The following is a 16,627-nucleotide window of genomic DNA, read 5'->3' as shown; positions in this document are numbered from 1 at the left end:
CCACCAGCTCCTCGCCGACGGCCGCCACTTCGTGCACCTCATCATGGGCGTGCTGCTCATGGCGCACCTCGCCGCGTGCATCTTCGCGCTCATCGCCGACGGCGGCGGCACGGCGGGCGACGGCTGGGGCGCCCAGACCTGGGTCGCGGACTACTTCAACGACGGCCACGCGCTCTACAAGAACGACGACGACGACTTCTTCCTCTCGGAGGCGCAGCTCCGCAACGCGAGCGACGTGCTCCTCGGCGACGTGACGGCCGCGGAGCGCCTCGCGGCCGTGCGCTCGGCCGCGGGCTACCACCGCGACGCGTCCTACCCGGACCCCTGGCGGCTCTACGTCGTCGCGCTGTCCGCCCGCGGCGTCTTCCTCGCGCGCCGCGGCCCGCGCGGACGCGCGCGCGCGCAGGTACTGGGCCTTCACGACCCTCACGACCGTGGGCTACGGCGACGTCAAGCCCGTGAGCGACGGCGAGATGTTCTGGACCATCTTCGTCCAGTTCGCGGGCACGTGCTGCCTCGGCTACGTCATGGGCGACGTCGCGGCGATGCTCACGCGCGAGGACATGAGCCTGACGCAGATCAAGGAGAAGGTCGCGCGCATCAACGCCTACATGCGGCACCGCGACCTCCCGCTGGCCATCAAGCTGCAGATCCGGAGCCACTTCTCCTACCTCTGGCAGCGGACGTCCGTCTGGGACGAGGACGAGATTTTGCTCGAGCTGCCGTCGTTCCTGCGGACGGAGGTGACGCTGCACAACAACCGCGCGATCATCCAGTCCGTGGCGTTCCTGGACAATTTGGACGCCCAGTGCCTCGCGAAGGTCTGCCTGAAGCTGGTGTTGACGCGCGTCGCGCCGGGCGCGATCGTCGTCCGCGAGGGCGAGGTGGGCAACGACCTCTACTTCATCGCCAACGGGTCCATCGCGCTGCTCATCACGCTCCCCCCCGGCGTCGCGGCGGACCTCGACGTCGAGCCGCGCGCGGGCTTCGCGACGCTCCGGCGCGGCGACTCGTTCGCGCACTACTCCATCGCGGCCACCAAGACGGCGAAGCACCCCTACTCCGCGCGGTCCCTCGACTCGTCGGAGCTCCTCGTGCTGTCGGCGCCGAACTTCCGGGCGCTGCGGGACGAGTTCCCGAACTTCGGCGTCGCCATGGGGCGCCTCGTCGCCGCGCGGCGCGCGGCGTTCTACGGCCGGCTCACGTCGACGCGCCACCTCACGGCCGTGCGCCACGCGGTCGTGCGCTACGGCCTCGCGGACGACGGCGAGCCGCGGTCGTGCTATCGCAGCTGCGGGCGGAGCCTGCGCGGCGGCCGGCCGCGCGACCGGGGGAGCCTCGCCGGGGGCGCGGCCGGCGGCGCGTACGACGCCTTCGGGCCCTCGGAGCACGACGCGTCCGTGCTCGACGACTTCGAGGAGCAGCGCTCCGTGCGCGCGCACCGCCACGACCCGCCCGCGCCGCGGTCGAAGCTCCCGGACGGGCTCACGGCGCGCGTCGCTTTGGCGGCGTGCCTCTGGCTGAAGAGGGCGCAGCACACGCTCGCCTTCCGCGCGGACGACGACCTCGCGCGCGTCGAGCCGCCGCCCGACGGGCGCCACGAGTCGCTCTCCGACGCGCCGCGGCGCCGCGACTCGGACCCGGACGCCGCCGTCGCGCGCGGCGACGGCGAGCGGCCCGCGGACGGCGGCGGCGACGACGGCGGCGCGGACGTCCTCGACGGCGCCGCGGCCCTCCGGGCGCCCGCGACGAGCGACGCGCGGCCGCCGCCGGCGCCGCCGCGCGTCGACGCCCCCGCGCTCCGCGCCGTGCACAGGCGCGTCGACGCGCTCGAGGCGCGCATCCTCGACCGCTTCGACGAGCTCGAGAACGCCATGAAGGCGGGGCTCATGAAGACGCTCCGCAAGTTCAGCCTCGAGGAGAAGAACCGCGACTTCGCCAAGGGCGTCGCCAAGCTCCAGCGGTCCGTGTAAAGCGCCGCGGTTTCGTCTCGGGATCCCGGGAGGTTTGGTTCAACTTGGTTCAGTGCCGTTCAATCCCTCGTCAACATTGGCCACATCGCAAACGCAGCATTATCGACGGCATGAGGAGCTCGGCGGTGCTCCTCTGTCTGCTGTGGCTGCAGGCCGTCGCCGGCGGCGACGACCGGCGATCGCTCGCCGAGGACGCGGCGCCGGAGGTCGAGATGGTGACGAGCCTCGGCAGCATGCGCTTCATGCTCACGCCGCAGATGACGCCGGCGACCGTGAGCAACTTCCTGGCCTACGTCGACGACGGCTTCTTCGACGGCCTGATCTTCCACCGCGTCATCGAAAACTTCATGGTCCAGGGCGGCGGCTTCGACGCGGCCATGCACCAGCGGGCGACGCGCGACCCCATCCCGCTCGAGGCGGCGTCGGCGACGTCGAACGGGCGAGGCACGATCGCCATGGCGCGCACCAACGTCGCGGCCTCGGCGACGTCCCAGTTCTTCGTCAACCACAAGGACAACGCGAACCTGGACGCGTCGAGCACGAGCCAGGGCTACGCGGTTTTTGGTTTTCTCGTCGGGCCGCCGGACGACCGGAGCGACGCGTCGCGCGGCCTCGCGACGCTCGACGCCATCGCCGCCGTCGCGACGCGCACCGTCACCGTCGACGGCCACGCCTTCCAGAACGTGCCCGTCGAGCCCGTGCTCATCACGTCGGTCCGGCGCGTCGGGCCGGCGCCGACGGCCGCGCCGACTGCGGCGCTGACGCTGGCGCCGACGGCGCTCGCCGCGCCGACGGCGTCGCCGTCCTACGGGCCCTCGACGACGACGAGGGCCAGCGACGGCACCGCAAAGGCGCCGACGCCGTCGCCCGTCGCCGCGCCGACGCCGCCGCCCGTCGCCGCGCCGACGCCGTCGCCCGTCGCCGCGCCGACGCCGTCGCCAATCGCCGCGCCGACGCCGCCGCCCGTCGCCGCGCCGACGCCGCCGCCCGTCGCCGCGCCGACGCCGTCGCCCGTCGCCGCGACGGCCGCGCCCGCGGCGCCGTCGCCCGCGCCCGTCGCCGCCGCGGCCGCCGACCCGTCGCCCGTCGTCGTCATCGAGACGTCCCTCGGGTCCATGGCGGTCGAGCTCACGCCGGGCTTGACGCCGCTGACGGTGGCGAACTTCCTCGCCTACGTCGACGACGGCTTCTTCGACGGCCTGATCTTCCACCGCGTCATCGAAAACTTCATGGTCCAGGGCGGCGGCTTCGACGACGAGATGAACGAGAAGCCGGCGCGCGATCCCATCCCCCTCGAGCGGTCCGGCGTCAGCAACCGGCGGGGGACGATCGCCATGGCGCGGACGAACCACCCCGACTCCGCGGCGTCGGAATTCTTCATCAACCACGCGGACAACAAGTTCCTCGACAGCCGGAGCGACCACAACGGCTACTGCGCCTTCGGCTTGATCGCCGGCGACGACGCGGCCGCGTCCCTGGCGACGCTCGACGCCATCGCGCGCGTCGCGACGCACACGGTCGCCGGGGGCCTCGACGACGTGCCCGTGGCGCCCGTCTACATCACGCGCGTCTATCGCGCCGCGTCGCCCGCGGATCCGGCGGCGTCGCCCGCGCCGACGGCGCGGCCCAAGGCGCGCGATTCGTCGCCCGCGCCCGCGCCCGCGCCGACGCCGCGGCCCTCGGCGGCGACGAGGACGGCGGCGCCGACGATCGCCGTCGCGAGCCTCGACGCGCCGGCGGCCATCGCGGCCGCGGGCGTCTCGGCGGCCTTCTTCTCCCTGTTCCTCGTCGTCTACTGCTGCAAGTGGAAGCGCGAGCTCTCGCCGACGACCCACGACTACGAGCTCCCGCCGAGCCGGGGGCACACGGCGCTGACGACGGACGACGACATGTACCTCCTGTAAACTTTAATTCAACACGACGTGTAAAATATTCACCTTGAATTCAAACGAGCAGTTGGGCTTATGGATGCGCACCGATGATGCTCGTCGCGGCTGCGCTGCTGCTCCATGGCGTTCGCAGCGACCGCGCCTGCGGCCGGCGCGGCCCCTTCGCCGGCGGCGCGGCGCCGTACCGCGCCTACTGCATGGGCGACCGCGAGCCGCCGAAACTGCGGGAGAACTGCCTGCGGCCGGAGGTGGAACCGGCGCAGGCCGCGTGGCTCGGCGCCGCCGAGTCGTCGGGCGCGCTGCTGCGCGACTACTGGCGGCGCGTCTACGGCGGCGACGTGCCGTCTCCGCCGGCCGCGGCGCGGGCGACCTTCTTCTGGGATTCGGTTCCGAACCGGACGTCGTTCGCGGCGCAGTGGTCCTGCTACCAGTGCCCCAGGTACGGCTATTTAGCGCCGGGCCGGCTCTGGGCGCCCGTCGAGGAGGCCAAGGTCGCGCCCGCCATGCTCACGGACCCGGAGCTCCGGGCCCAGTGCGTCTCCGGGAGGGGGTGCGGCGGCAAGCGGCTCTGGCGCGACCTCGAGCGCGGCTACGGCGAGCCGCGGCTCCGCTTCCCGGGCTTCTTCGTCCAGCGCTACGACCCGGACCGCCTCGACGCCGTCTACGTCGACGGCGTGCCCGACGGGCGCTGGGTCGAGGTGCTCCGCGTGTCGCGGCTCGAGACGAAGCGCGCGCCCACGGAGGTCTGCAGCCGCGGCCAGGTCTGGTTCTGGCGCGCCGCGGGCTCCGGCGTCTGGCTCGACGTCGGGAGATCGCTGCGCCGCAACGCGACGGACGGCGCCCACGCCGAGTCGTGCGCGGACGCGCGGCGCGCGGGCTACGACACGATCCAGCTGCTCCGGTCGTTCCACGGCTACTCCTACGAGATCCTCGACTGCCGCGGCGCCGACCTGCCCCGGAGCCGCGAGGTCTGGACCGACGCCTGCCCGCCGGACCACGTGCCCCTGCGCTGGGGGCTCCCGGTGCCCCGCCACGCGCCGCAGCTCGACGGCGCCGACGCGGCGTGGGGCGGGCCGTGCGCGTGCGACGCGCGCGTCGCCTACGCGAACTGCGGCGCGGCGCCGCCGCGGCCCTGCGACCTCGACCCCTAGGACCCTTAGGTCGCGTCGAGGAGCGGCGGGAGGTCGTCGTCGACGGGCGGCGGCGAGCGCCGCCGCGGCGGCGGCGCGGCGGCGCCGCCCCGGGCCTCGCTCGCGAGGAGCGTCGTGACGCAGCAGACGGCGCCCGCGGAGACGCCCCGGACCTTCTCGAGGATCGCCGACGCGCCCGCGACGCCCTCGAGCGCGAAGACGCGCGCGAGGTCGCCCCAGGCCAGCTCCTCGTCGTCGAGCGCCGCCGCGAGCGCGGCGGGCCGCCGCGCGCCGGCCTCGGCGAGCTTGAGCCGCAGCGCGAGGCGCGGCGGCGGCCCGCCCGCGGGGCGGCCCGCGGCGAGCGCCGGCGGCGCGACGATGGCCGCCAGGGGCTCGTAGGGGCGCGCGAGCCCGGTGCCCTTCGGCCGGCGCTCGGGCCGCGCGAGCGCCGACCGGAACGCGTACCGGTCGGAGCCGTCGGCGGCGGCGGCGGCGGGCACCTTGGCGCCGGACCACTTCACCGCGCGGAGCGGCGCGTCCCCGGCCTCGCGGACGCTCGCGTCCGCCGCCGTCGGCCACTCGGACGCGTCGCCGCCCTTGCCGCCGCCCCTCGCCGCGCCCCGGGGGCCGGCGCCGCGGCCGCCCTTGGCCGCGGCGCCGACGGCGCCGGCGCCGCGGCCGCCGCCCTTGGCCGCGCCCTCGACGGCGGCGCCGCGGCCGCCGCCCTTGGCCGCGCCCTCGGCGCCGGCGCCGCGGCCGCCGCCCTTGGCCGCGCCCTCGACGGCGGCGCCGCGGCCGCCCTTGCCGAGTTTGCCGCGGCCGCGACCCCGCGGTTGGGCGGAGAGGAACTGCTGCGCTTCGCGCTGGTAGTCCGCGTCGGGCTTCGGCTTGCCGCCGTCCCAGGTCGCGAGGGGCCGCGGGTTGCAGCCGTAGCCGTGGTCGTACGCGGAGGTCGCGTCGGCGCCCCGCTCCTGGCCCTCCTTGGCCACGGGCGCGCTCACGACGACGTCGAAGCGCACGTCGCGGCGCCACGACCCCGCCCAGGCGCCGTTGGCGTAGAGCGCGCCGTCGAACCCGACGGGGACGAGGTAGCGCCCGCGGTGCGGCCCGTCTCGGAGCGAGACGACGACGTGCGGCGCGTCGTCGAGCTTGCACGAGAAGCGCCTCGCGTGGCTCCGGAGGGCCTCGCGGTCGCTCCGCCGCAGGTCCTCGTAGATCTCGACGATCGCGCCCGTGAGGCTCTGGCCGGGCTTCGGCGCGGCCCCGGCGACCCGGCGGCCCGGCGCGGCCGGCGCCTTCGGGGCCGGCGCCTTTGGAGTCGGGAGGAGGTCGCCGAGCGTCACCGCCGGCGAGGCGGTGCGCTTCTCGGCCTTCTTCGCGGCCTCCTTCTCCTTCTTGCGGTCCTTCTTGCGGTCCTTCTCCTTCTGCTCGAGCTCCTTCCGCTCTAACTTCTCTAACTTCTCCTTCTCCCGTCTAAGCTGGCGGTTCGACTTCTTCTCCGGCGCGTCGCCGGCGCCGCCGGCGTCGCCGCCGGGCCGCGCGGGCGCCGGCGCGGGCGCGGTCCGGGGCCCGGCGACGACGGCCGCCGCCCAGGTGCCCGCGGGCGCCGCGGGCGCCGCCTGCACCGCGGCGGCGCGCTCGCTGTCGCGCTGGCGGTTCTGCTCGTCGAAGGCCCAGCGCTGGATGCGCTTCGCGGACTCGTCGTCGACGCCGATTAACCGGAACTCCTCGATGGTCAGGTTCCGCACCGTCTCCACATCTTCGACGCGCTCGATTTTGAAGTTATCGTAGTAGGCCATGAGGTTCAGTGTTTTGAGCATCGACTCCACCGACGTCCGCGCCATGGCGTTCGGCGGCGCGCGCCGGCGCGCCGGATGCGCTGCGCACGTGCGGTCGCTGGCGTCGCGGTGGACCGCGGCGGCGCGCTGGCGGCGAATCACTCGCGTGTCAAAGGCACACAAGCGATGTAGGCCATGCCGCTTTGAAGCAGCTCGGCGAGCGAGCCGATCGCTGCACAAGCAAGGCCCTCGCGCGCTGCGACACACATGTCGCCGCTCGCGTCGCCGCCGCCCGCGCTAGACCCGCGTAAGCCCCCCCCCTAGGCGGCCTTGGGCTTCTTCCGTTCGACGAGCGCGGCGGCGGCGTACTCGCCGACGTACTTGTGGAGGAAGACGAGCGCGAGCGCGGCCCACTGGACGGGGCCGACCGCGTGGCCGAAGATGGCGACGGAGAGGAGGACGGAGAGGACCTTGCGGAGCGTCGTGATCGTGGCGACGACGATGGTGCCGGACTCGCGGAGGAGCTTGTAGACGCAGAGCGTCCCCAGCGCCTTGGACACGAGGAACGCGCCGAGGTCGAGCGACACGTCCGGGTGCGCGCGCACAAAGGCCAGCGCGCGGGAGGCCTCGTCGCCGTTGCTCCAGCACGTCGCGTAGGAGAGGAGGCCCTGCCACGCGTTCATGTGCAGCATGAGCGTCCACTCGCTCGCGCACCGCGACACGAGCGCGGTCTGGTAGCCCGCGTACCTAGGGACGCGCGGATCCGGAACGAAAAAAAACGCGGCGCCGGCGGACGCGCGTGCCGTCGGCGAGGAGCGCGCCGACGACGAGGACGACGCCCCGGAGCGACGTCGACCGCTCGGCGTGCGCGGCTTCCTCGGGCGTAAAAAGGAGGAAGAGCGCGACGCCGACGCACATGGCGAAGACGCCGCAGAGCTTGGCCGCGCCGTGGCGCTTCGTCGTCAGGAGCCGCTCGCCGATGACGACGGGGATCGCCTTGCAGCTCTTGAAGGTCACGTGCACCGGGTAGCTGAGGTGGTGCAGCGACGCGAGGCCGAGCCAGTGGCTCGCGTAGTAGGCGCCGACGACGACGACCCAGCGCGCGTAGTGCCGCTCGCCGTCGCCCGCGCCGGCCGCGCGCGGCGCCCGCGGCCGCGCGAGCATGCCGAGCGCGACGGCCGCCGCGGCGACGGACTGCGCGAAGAGCAGGAAGTTCTTGAAGTGGAACGGCGCCTCATCGGCGCCGTAGCGCTTGCTCGTCAGCGCCTCCTGCGTCAGCGAGCTCACGCTGAAGCAGCAGAGCACGCCCACGGAGAGCAGCCCTTGCACGACGGGCGTCGCGAGCTCCTCCGCCTTCGCCGGCGGCGCGCCGCCGCCCATGGCGCTTCGGTGGCTGGTGCGCCGCGCGCCGCCGGACGCGTGCTGGCGAAAGCGCAGTGCCGGCCAGCAGGAAACAGCCGCCAAGTGACGACGGACGAGGGCCTCGGTGGCGCCCGATGTGCAGCTCAGAGGCTCGCCAACTAGGACTTCACCTTTTTGTACATAACTTCAACATGAGTACCTGAAGCCGACATTCTCGGTAGTATTCTCGGCTCGGCTTTGAGTTGGCTTTGTTCAGCTTGGGTCTTAGGGCCGGCGCTCACAGCTCCTCGGCGCCGAAGGACTGCTCGCGGCCGTTCGCGGCGTCGACGGTGATCGTGTTGAGGCGGTCGCCGCCCTCGTAGATGTGCCAGACGTGGCCGTGGAACGTGTCCACGCGGAGGGTCTGGCCGTAGTTGAGCTGGCGGAAGAAGACCTCGCCGTTGCCCGTGTCGAAGTGGACCCGGAGCTCGGCCTCGTCGGCCGTCCCGCGGTAGTAGTAGGCCGGCTCGTCCGCGGCGGCGCCGTCGTCGTCGTCGTCGTCCGGCGCGGACGCGCGCCGCGTCGGCGCCACGACGACGAGCTTCACGGGCGTCTCGTCGAAGGGCACGAGGCCGCGCGTCGACGAGTAGCGCTGCTGCGCGCCGTCGCGCGCGTCGACGACGAGCGAGAGGAGCTTCGTACCGCCGTCGGCGGACCTGAAGGTCCAGGGCTCGCCCGCGAGCGTGTTGAAGCCCTGGTGCCGGCCCGGGCCGAGCTCCGCGAGCTTCGTCTCGCGCCAGAAGAGCGCGACGTCCTCGCCGCGGTCGTTCGCGAACTGCACCGTGACGTCGCGCGCGTCGTCGCGCGCCTCGCCGTCGAAGGCGAAGAGCGCGTCGACGCTCTCCTCGTGGAGCCGTCGCCGGTCGACGTGGTCCAGCACGCCCGCGTCGGCGACGGACGTCGACGGGTGGCGCGCCGCGCAGTGCACGCGGTCGACGTCGACGCCCGCGTGGTGCCGCAGGACGCCGCCCCGCCCGTAGAGCTCGACGAGCGCGTCGGCGGCGTGGCACTCGACGGTGCCCAACGTCTCCGCGGGCGCGTAGAAGGGCGACCGCACCAACGTGACGACCTTGGGCCGCGGGAGCAGCTTCGCGACGGCCGAAAACGCCCGTATCGCGCCGTCGACGACGGCCGGGTTCGTCTCGTAGGGCTGGTCGAGGAAGCCGGCGACCTTGTTCCTCACGTTGCCGTGCCGCTCCTCGAGGCCCACGAGCGCGGCCTCGCGGAGCCGCACGATCTCCGCGATCTTGCCGAGGCGCGCCGCGTCGTGCTTCAAGTTGAAGCCGCGGTTCTTGAACGCGTCGACGACCGCGCCGACGAGGAAGTTGTGGTGGAGCGGCGCGGGGCCGTCGAGCTTCGTCGGCTCGCGCGCGCAGTCCGCCGGCGGGGCCCTGGAGAAGTCGTGGCCGCCGTCGAAGACGCACAGGTCGTGCGCGAGGCGGTAGAGCCGCCGGAGGTCCGGCGCGGGGACGGCCGTCCGCAGCGTCAGCGCGCCGGGGCTCGTCGTCCCGAAGGCGTCGAGGTCGACGTCGAGGACGACGTCGTGTGCGCCGACGAGGCCCGGCAGCACCGCCGCGGCGTCCTCCAGAGCGACGACGGTGTAGCGCAGCGCCTGCGGCAGGTGGAGGTCCCCGCGGCGCTCCGCGACCTGGCCCGCGTCGAAGAAGCCGTCCATGAGGCTCGCGTCGCCGGCGACGGCGACGCGCGCGGCGCCGCCGGGTTCGTCGAGGCCCACGCGCAGCTCCATCGTCACGTTGTGGAGCTTGACGCACTGCACGGACCACGGCGGCTCCACGAAGACGACGTGCTCGACGGCGCCCTTCCACGCGAGCGCGAGCAGGAAGTTGTTGATGTGCACGTGCTCGAGCAGCGCGTCGTGGGTCTCGCTCTCGGTCCAGAGCTTCTCGGGCAGGCCGCCGTCGTGGTGGCTGTCGAAGTGCACGAGCGTCGCGCCCGCGGCGAGCTTGCCCGACGCCACGGCCTCGAGCAGAAATGGCACGACGTGGTGGTGCTCCTCGACGAGCACGTAGTCCGGGTACTCTTCCGCCGCGCGCGCGAGCGCGCAGAGCGCGACGGCGAGGCGCAGCATGCTGGTGTGGTTCTAGTGCGCGAGTGCAGGATCGCGCGCGCGCGTCGCCGCGCGCGTTGCCACTCGCAAGAGCGTATCTTTGAGGAGTTTGCGCGTCGCTCAGGAGCCGCGTGCAAGGCGCGAGGGCGACCGGCGGAGCGCTGGAAGTCAGGGCACCATCGTCCCTCGACGAGCTCTTGCCGCGCCGAAGTCGACTCGAGCGCCTTCGCTGTCCGCGCCTCCGACGCCTCAGCGGCCGCCGGTGCGCCTCCTTTTCTTAGCGCGCGGGCTCTGCGGGGCTCGTCGCTGCCTGGTCCGCCACCATGTTCATGGCGAAGAGCGAGTACGACCGGGGCGTGAACACGTTCAGCCCCGAGGGCCGCCTCTTCCAGGTGGAGTACGCCATCCAGGCCGTCAAGCTCGGGTCGACGTCCATCGGCATCAAGACGGCCGACGGCGTGGTGCTCGCCGTGGAGAAGCGCGTCACGTCGACGCTCATGGAGAGCAGCTCCATCGAGAAGGTCATGGAGATCGACTCGCACTGCGGCGCGGCGATGTCCGGCCTGATCGCGGACGCGCGGACGCTCGTGGACCACGCGCGCGTCGAGGCGCAGAACCACCGCTTCACCTACGACGAGCCCATGCCGACGACGGCGCTGACCCAGAGCGTCTGCGACCTCGCGCTGTCCTTCGGCGAGGACAGCGAGGAGCGCGAGGGCGGCGGCTCGAAGATGAGCCGCCCCTTCGGCGTCGCGCTCCTCGTCGCGGGCTACGACGACGACGGCGCCCAGCTCTACTACGCGGACCCCAGCGGCACCTTCACGCAGTACAAGGCCAAGGCCATGGGCTCCGGGGGCGAGGGCGCGCAGTCGAACCTCCAGGAGAGCTACAGCGAGTCCATGTCCTTCGCCGACGCGGAGGTGCTCGCGCTCAGCACGCTCAAGCAGGTCATGGAGGACAAGCTCACGACGGACAACGTCGACGTCGCCTCGGTGACCAAGGACGGCGGCTTCCACGTCTACACGGAGGCGGAGATCACCGCCGTCGTCGCGCGCATCGCGGCCTAGGGCGCCGGATCGCCCGCGCGCCGCGCGCGCCCTGCCACGCCCGCCCGCGCGCCCCGACGCTTTGCTCCGTAACGCTCGAACGACGGACGCCTAGGACCGCGCGCCGTCGCGGATCGCGGCCAGCGTCTGGCCGCCGACGTGGAGCACGACGAACGGGTTGCACTTGGGCACGGGGTGGTCGCTGAGGCAGTGCTGCACCCACGAGTTCGGCGTGGCCTATGGCGGTGTGTTTCGGGCCGCGCGCCGTCCGCGGCGCGCTCTCTCGGGGACCCGGGAAGACGCGCGTAGACGACGCCCTTGGCTTCGATGCTGCCGTCCTTGTTCAGCACGCCCTGCGCGCGCGCGCGGTCGACGCGCGCGGTTGGAATGCGCGCGCACCTTCTTCGTGATGCGCGTCGGCTTCGACTTGTGGTGGTCGAGCGTGATGGGCCCCGGCGCCAGCAGCTTCTTCTTGAGCATCTGCACCACGGTCAGCAGCTGCCCCGCCTTCTCCGCGGCCACCTTGCGGGACTTCTTCGACACCGTCTTCGTCTTCGCGGGCTTCTTCGTCTTCTTCTCCTTGGATGCCAGCACGGCCCGCAGCTTTTCCAGTTCGCGCTTGTTCGCTTCCTCCGCCGCCTTGTTTTCCTCCTCGATCTTCGCCAGGCGCGAGCTCGTGCGAGGCATGGTGCTGCGGACCGTCGAGGCGGCCGGAGACGCGGGGCTGCCGGTTGGCGTTCGGGTCGATCAAACTGAGGCTCAGACTCGAGGTCAAGCGGCCGCGCGGTGATGTTTGCCCTCAGGATAGATGTTGACCTCGATGAGTGTTGAGCTCCACGCTCCGCAAGACGAGCAGAGCCTCCACCAGCGATACCACTAGATTGATGTACTTTGCCTCTGCCATCATGTTCCTCGCCACCGCCGTCCGGTCCTGCCGCGCCTTCGTCCCGCGCGCGGGCCTCACGATGGCGCCGGTTCGCGCGCCGGTGCGCATGTTCTCCGGCATCGAGATGCGAGGAACGCGGCGTCAGCGATTCGCCCGTTTCGGCGGGCGCGGGGCCGCCCCCCCGGCGCCCGGCAGCTCCAAAATCCAGCGGGGCCAGCGCCGCGACGCCCGCGACGCCGCAGGTCCGACGAGAAGAAGATCGGCACGGTCAAGTGGCGCGCGCCGGCGCCCGTTCAGACGTAGTTGCGGTTCCCTCCGCGCGCGCCGCCGCGGCCCGCCCCCGCCCCCGCGCCGCCCGAACGAGCGGCGCCCCGTCCCCCCCCCCGCCCCGCCGCCGCGCCCCGCACGGCTGCAACAACTCACGGCGACGTCCCCCAGGTTCAACACCGTCAAGGGCTACGGCTTCATCACGCCCGACAACGGCGGCGGCGACGTCTTCGTGCACCAGACGCAGATCTACGCCCGGGGGTTCCGCTCCCTCGCCGAGGGCGAGAACGTCGAGTTCGAGATCGAGATGGACCAGAACGGCCGCGAGCGCGCCGTCTCCGTCACGGGCCCGGAGGGCGACTACGTCCAGGGCGCGCCGCGCCCCGAGCCGCGCTACGAGGACTCCTACTAGGCGCTCGTCGCTGCAGGCCACGACGCAGCATTCGTTCGCAGACGCACCCCGCTCCCGCCCACCAACATCTCCGCCGCCGAGGGGCGCGGCGGCCGCGCGCTTTCGAGCGGCGCGCGGACTCCGCGCCCCGCTCTGGGAGACCCCAAGTAACCCCTGTCCGCTCGAGTTGCTCTAGCGTGCGCCTCGCGTTGACCGGCGGCGCCGGCGCGGCTGGAACCGCGCGAGCCGCGGCGAGGCGGTCGTCGCGCGAGCGCTCGACGCGGAAGGGAGGACTCACGACGTCTTCGCGACGCGCGACAGCGATGCGACCGAGACGCGCAACGCCCCGTCCTCATCCGCCGCACCTGGGGACGCATGTGCCGTCCAGCAGCAAAAGCAGAGGTTCAAGTATGAGGTTCAAGGTGGAGATCGGTAGTTACTCCTAACACTTTCAAGGATCGGCTGGCTCATTGAAGGGCTGGCCCCGTGAAGGTGGTGGCGGAGACGGGGCAGCCCATCCGCCGGCGGGCGCCGGCGGCCGGGTGATCCGCGGCGGACGAGAAGCACCTCTCGAGACCGTACGCGAACGGCGCCATGGCCGTCGCGGCGGGCGACGCCGCGGAGCCGCGGCCGGAGACGCCCGTGGGCTCGGACCCGCCGACGCCCTACCTCTTCAGCGGGCGCGAGGAGCGGCTCAAGGGCCTCAAGGAGAATCTGACGGACATCGACACGGGCAGCTACGCCGTGCCGGACCCGGCGCCGGGCGTCCGCTGGAACGGGAGCGACGCGTCGCCGCAGCGCCTCGACGGCGACGGCGCCGCGCCGCCGCCGCCGGACGCGCCGGAGGAGGAGGAGCCGCTCCCCGAGTGCCCGGGCACGCCCTACGGCATGTTCGGGCGCCGCGTGGATTTGAAGGGCGCGGCGGCCGAGGCCTTCCAGAAGCCCCGGGACCACGCGGGCCCGGACACGTGGACGCCGCGGCGGACGTCGATCCTCGACGACGAGGGCGAGGGCGAGGTCGTCGAGATGCGCCTCGCGAACCGCCTCGAGACGCGCGCGTTCCACGACGGCGTCGACCGCTTCAAGACGGACGCGCCGGCGCAGACGCTGACCGTCGGCCCCGCGCTCCGCCGCGTCGACCACCCGCTCAGGGGCCCGCTCAAGGCCGCGCTCCTGGCCTGCGGCGGCGGGCGCCTCGAGGGGACCTTCGCGCCGCGCGAGCGGCCCCAGCCCGACGAGCAAGCCATCGCGGCCATGGCGTCCAAGGCGTCCGCGCCGGTGACGCTCCACGTCTACGCCGTGGGCCACGCGTCGAACCTGGCGCACCTCGAGCCGTCGGCCCAGGCGCTGCTCGGCGAGGCGGGCCTGCTCCACGCGGGCCTCGAGGTCCTAGGCGACGAGTGGAGCTTCGGGCCGCGGGCGGGGCGGCGGACGGGCGTCTACGCGGGCCGGCCGCGGCGCGCGCCGGGCCACACGTACCGCCAGTCCGTCTACCTCGGCGACTGCAAGCGGTCCGAGGCCGAGGCGCGGGCCGCCGTGCGGGCCCTGGAGCCGGACTGGCCGGGGGCGGGCTTCGACCTCCTCGCGCGCAACGGCGCGGCGTTCTGCTCCGCGCTCGCGGACGACCGGGCCGAAATCACATCTTCAACCCGACTTCAACGTGAGCGTATGCGACAGTTTCGACGCGACTTGTTCTGGCTCCGTGGAGAATTCGACGAGAGCAATCGATTCGTCCAAAAATCAGCCGAATCGACTTCGATGTGATCGAGCTCGAGAGGCTCGAAGTTTGGCCGGGACCGCCGAGACAGTGGTTGATTTCGGCACAGGCAGACGAGCTCGGCGTGGGCCCGCTGCCGCCCTGGGTCGGTCGCTTCGCCCGGGCGGCGGCGCTGCTCGACGCCGACGCCGCGGCCGCCGTCGCGTCGCTCCACGGCGCCGACGAGGCCGCGGCGTCGCGGCTCCAGGCCGCCGCGCGGGGCTTCCGCGCGCGTTTGCCGCCGCGGCCCGAGGCCGCGCGGTCGCCGTCGCTCAACGGCAGCGGCCTCAGCTTCACGCCGCGCCTGCCCGAGGCCGGCGAGCCGGACTCGCCGGACGTCTTCGGCAAGGACGCGCCGAAGATCAGCCCGAACGGCCCGCCGCCGCGGCGCGTCACGAGCAAGAAGGGCTCCATGCTCTTCCAGAAGCTCGCCGCCGACTCCGACTCCGACTCGGAGCCCGTCTCGCCGAGCGCCATGCCGACGCCGCCCTCGCCCCAGGCCTGGCTCCCGGACCCGGTGCCCAAGGCCGCCGCGGCCGCCTAGGCGCCGCCGCCCCCCGTCCGTGCCCGCGCGGGGGGGCCCTGTGTTCTTCAATTTACGGAAGTAGTGAACCGAGGATGGCCGCCGCCGCGGCCTGGCCCGAGCGGACGGCGCCCTCGATATAGCCCGCGCCGTAGCCCGCGACGTAGTCGGAGCCCGCGAGGAAGAGGCCCGGCGCCTTCTGCTGGGCGAGCCTGTGTGGAATTCAAATCTTCAACCCGACTTCAATGTGCGCATATGCGACAAGTTCGACGCAGCCTCTTCGGCCGTGCTTCGAGAACTCGACGAGAGCAATCGATCCGTCCAAAAATCCAAACCAGTGGTTGATTTCCACACAGGCGCGAGCGCTTCGCGCCAGAACGCGCCCTGACTCATCCCGGCGGAAAGTAGGACGTGTAGGCGCCCTCCGCGAAGGGCTGCGCCTTCCAGTCGTGGGCGACGACGTGCGTCGGCGCGTAGAGCCGCGAGTCGTTCTTCAACGCGCCGGCGAAGAGCGACGTCACGTGCGCGCGCCGCTCGGCCTCCGTGAGGCCGTCGAAGCGCAGGTTGCACGCGCCCTCGATCCAGCACATAAGCGCGCCGGGGCCGCGGGCGCGCAGGCCACTGTAGGGGCTGTGGTCCTCGCACGCGTAGACGTAGACGTCCCGCGCCGTCGCCGGGTCCGGGTCCGTCACGACGACCTGGCCCGAGTGGAAGGCGCGCCACCACGGTTCGTCGTAGATCAGGAAGTACTTCGTCGACGCGCCCATGGGCATGCGCTGGAGCAGCTGCTTCGTGATCGCGGAAAACGCGGGCGCGCGGATCTTCGCGACGACGGCGGGAGGACCCGTGACGACGACGTATTTCGCTAACACGCGGGCCCCGGACCGGAGCGCCACGCGCCACTTCCCGTCGCTCGCCGTCACGGCGACGACCTCCGCATCGAGCGCGACGCGGCCGCCGAAGCGCGCCGCGAGGGCGAGCAGGGGCCCCTGCGTGCCCCCGCGGATGCGGTACTGGTCGTCGTCGCCGCTGGACCAGCAGCCCTTGAGCGACCGGACCGTGAACAGCAGGCTCACGCCCGCGGGCTCCTGCGCGATCATGCCCCGGCACATGGACCGCAGGGCGCCCCGAGCCTCGTCTTTCGCCACGTTCGCTCGGATCCAGCTCTCGAAGGTCGACCCGTCGAGGGCGGCCCAGGCGTCGTCCTCGTGCGCTTCGCAGCCGACGGACGCCGCGAGGTTCGCCATGGCGGCGCCCGCGGCCTCGAGCTCCGCCCACGCGTCTTCCGGGAACGCGGCCCGCAGCTCCTCGGGCGACGAGAAGTCGCCGTTGCCCGTGGACGCGTAGAGCGTCGACGGCGCGAGCGTCGAGTCCGTGTCGACGCCTACCGAGCGCGTCGGTGACGACGTTCCGTCGCGTCCCGGTCAAAATCTCTCGAAAATTGTCGCGACCGCGAGACGCTGGTCGACGCCGAACCACCACCAGGGCCAGGTCTTCGACGGCTCCCGGAGGCCGCGCC

The 16,627-nt window shown here is 72.9% G+C and overlaps 6 protein-coding genes across 6 annotated transcripts; 5 read left to right on the top strand and 1 right to left on the bottom strand.

The window, feature by feature from the left end:
- Positions 1-2,158: 2,158 nt before the first annotated feature.
- AURANDRAFT_15674 (hypothetical protein) lies at positions 2,159-2,698 on the top strand (the record flags this gene model as incomplete). The annotated part of the gene is made up of 1 exon (XM_009038891.1): positions 2,159-2,698. A coding segment is annotated over one exon (540 nt), but the record flags the coding sequence as incomplete, so codon positions are not given.
- A 342-nt stretch (positions 2,699-3,040) lies between these two features.
- AURANDRAFT_15740 (hypothetical protein) lies at positions 3,041-3,535 on the top strand (the record flags this gene model as incomplete). Its single annotated transcript, XM_009038892.1, has 1 exon — positions 3,041-3,535. A coding segment is annotated over one exon (495 nt), but the record flags the coding sequence as incomplete, so codon positions are not given.
- A 3,555-nt stretch (positions 3,536-7,090) lies between these two features.
- AURANDRAFT_26219 (hypothetical protein) lies at positions 7,091-7,934 on the bottom strand (the record flags this gene model as incomplete). The annotated part of the gene is made up of 2 exons (XM_009038643.1): positions 7,091-7,501; positions 7,551-7,934. 2 exons carry the CDS (start codon positions 7,932-7,934, stop codon positions 7,091-7,093), a joined length of 795 nt encoding a protein of 264 aa, XP_009036891.1.
- Positions 7,935-10,553: 2,619 nt separating this feature from the next.
- Positions 10,554-11,384, top strand: AURANDRAFT_60080 (hypothetical protein; the record flags this gene model as incomplete). Its single annotated transcript, XM_009038893.1, has 1 exon — positions 10,554-11,384. One exon carries the CDS (start codon positions 10,563-10,565, stop codon positions 11,304-11,306), a length of 744 nt encoding a protein of 247 aa, XP_009037141.1.
- Positions 11,385-12,610: 1,226 nt separating this feature from the next.
- On the top strand, positions 12,611-12,820 carry AURANDRAFT_16921 (hypothetical protein; the record flags this gene model as incomplete). The annotated part of the gene is made up of 1 exon (XM_009038894.1): positions 12,611-12,820. A coding segment is annotated over one exon (210 nt), but the record flags the coding sequence as incomplete, so codon positions are not given.
- Positions 12,821-13,423: 603 nt separating this feature from the next.
- AURANDRAFT_64112 (hypothetical protein) lies at positions 13,424-15,129 on the top strand (the record flags this gene model as incomplete). Its single annotated transcript, XM_009038895.1, has 2 exons — positions 13,424-14,365; positions 14,656-15,129. 2 exons carry the CDS (start codon positions 13,424-13,426, stop codon positions 15,127-15,129), a joined length of 1,416 nt encoding a protein of 471 aa, XP_009037143.1.
- Positions 15,130-16,627: the final 1,498 nt, after the last annotated feature.

This window comes from Aureococcus anophagefferens (assembly GCF_000186865.1).
Source record: "Aureococcus anophagefferens unplaced genomic scaffold AURANscaffold_9, whole genome shotgun sequence".
In the NCBI taxonomy this organism is placed as follows: domain Eukaryota; class Pelagophyceae; order Pelagomonadales; family Pelagomonadaceae; genus Aureococcus; species Aureococcus anophagefferens.
The sequence above is the reverse complement of the archived record's forward strand: the minus strand, read 5'-3'. Positions and strand labels throughout refer to the sequence as shown.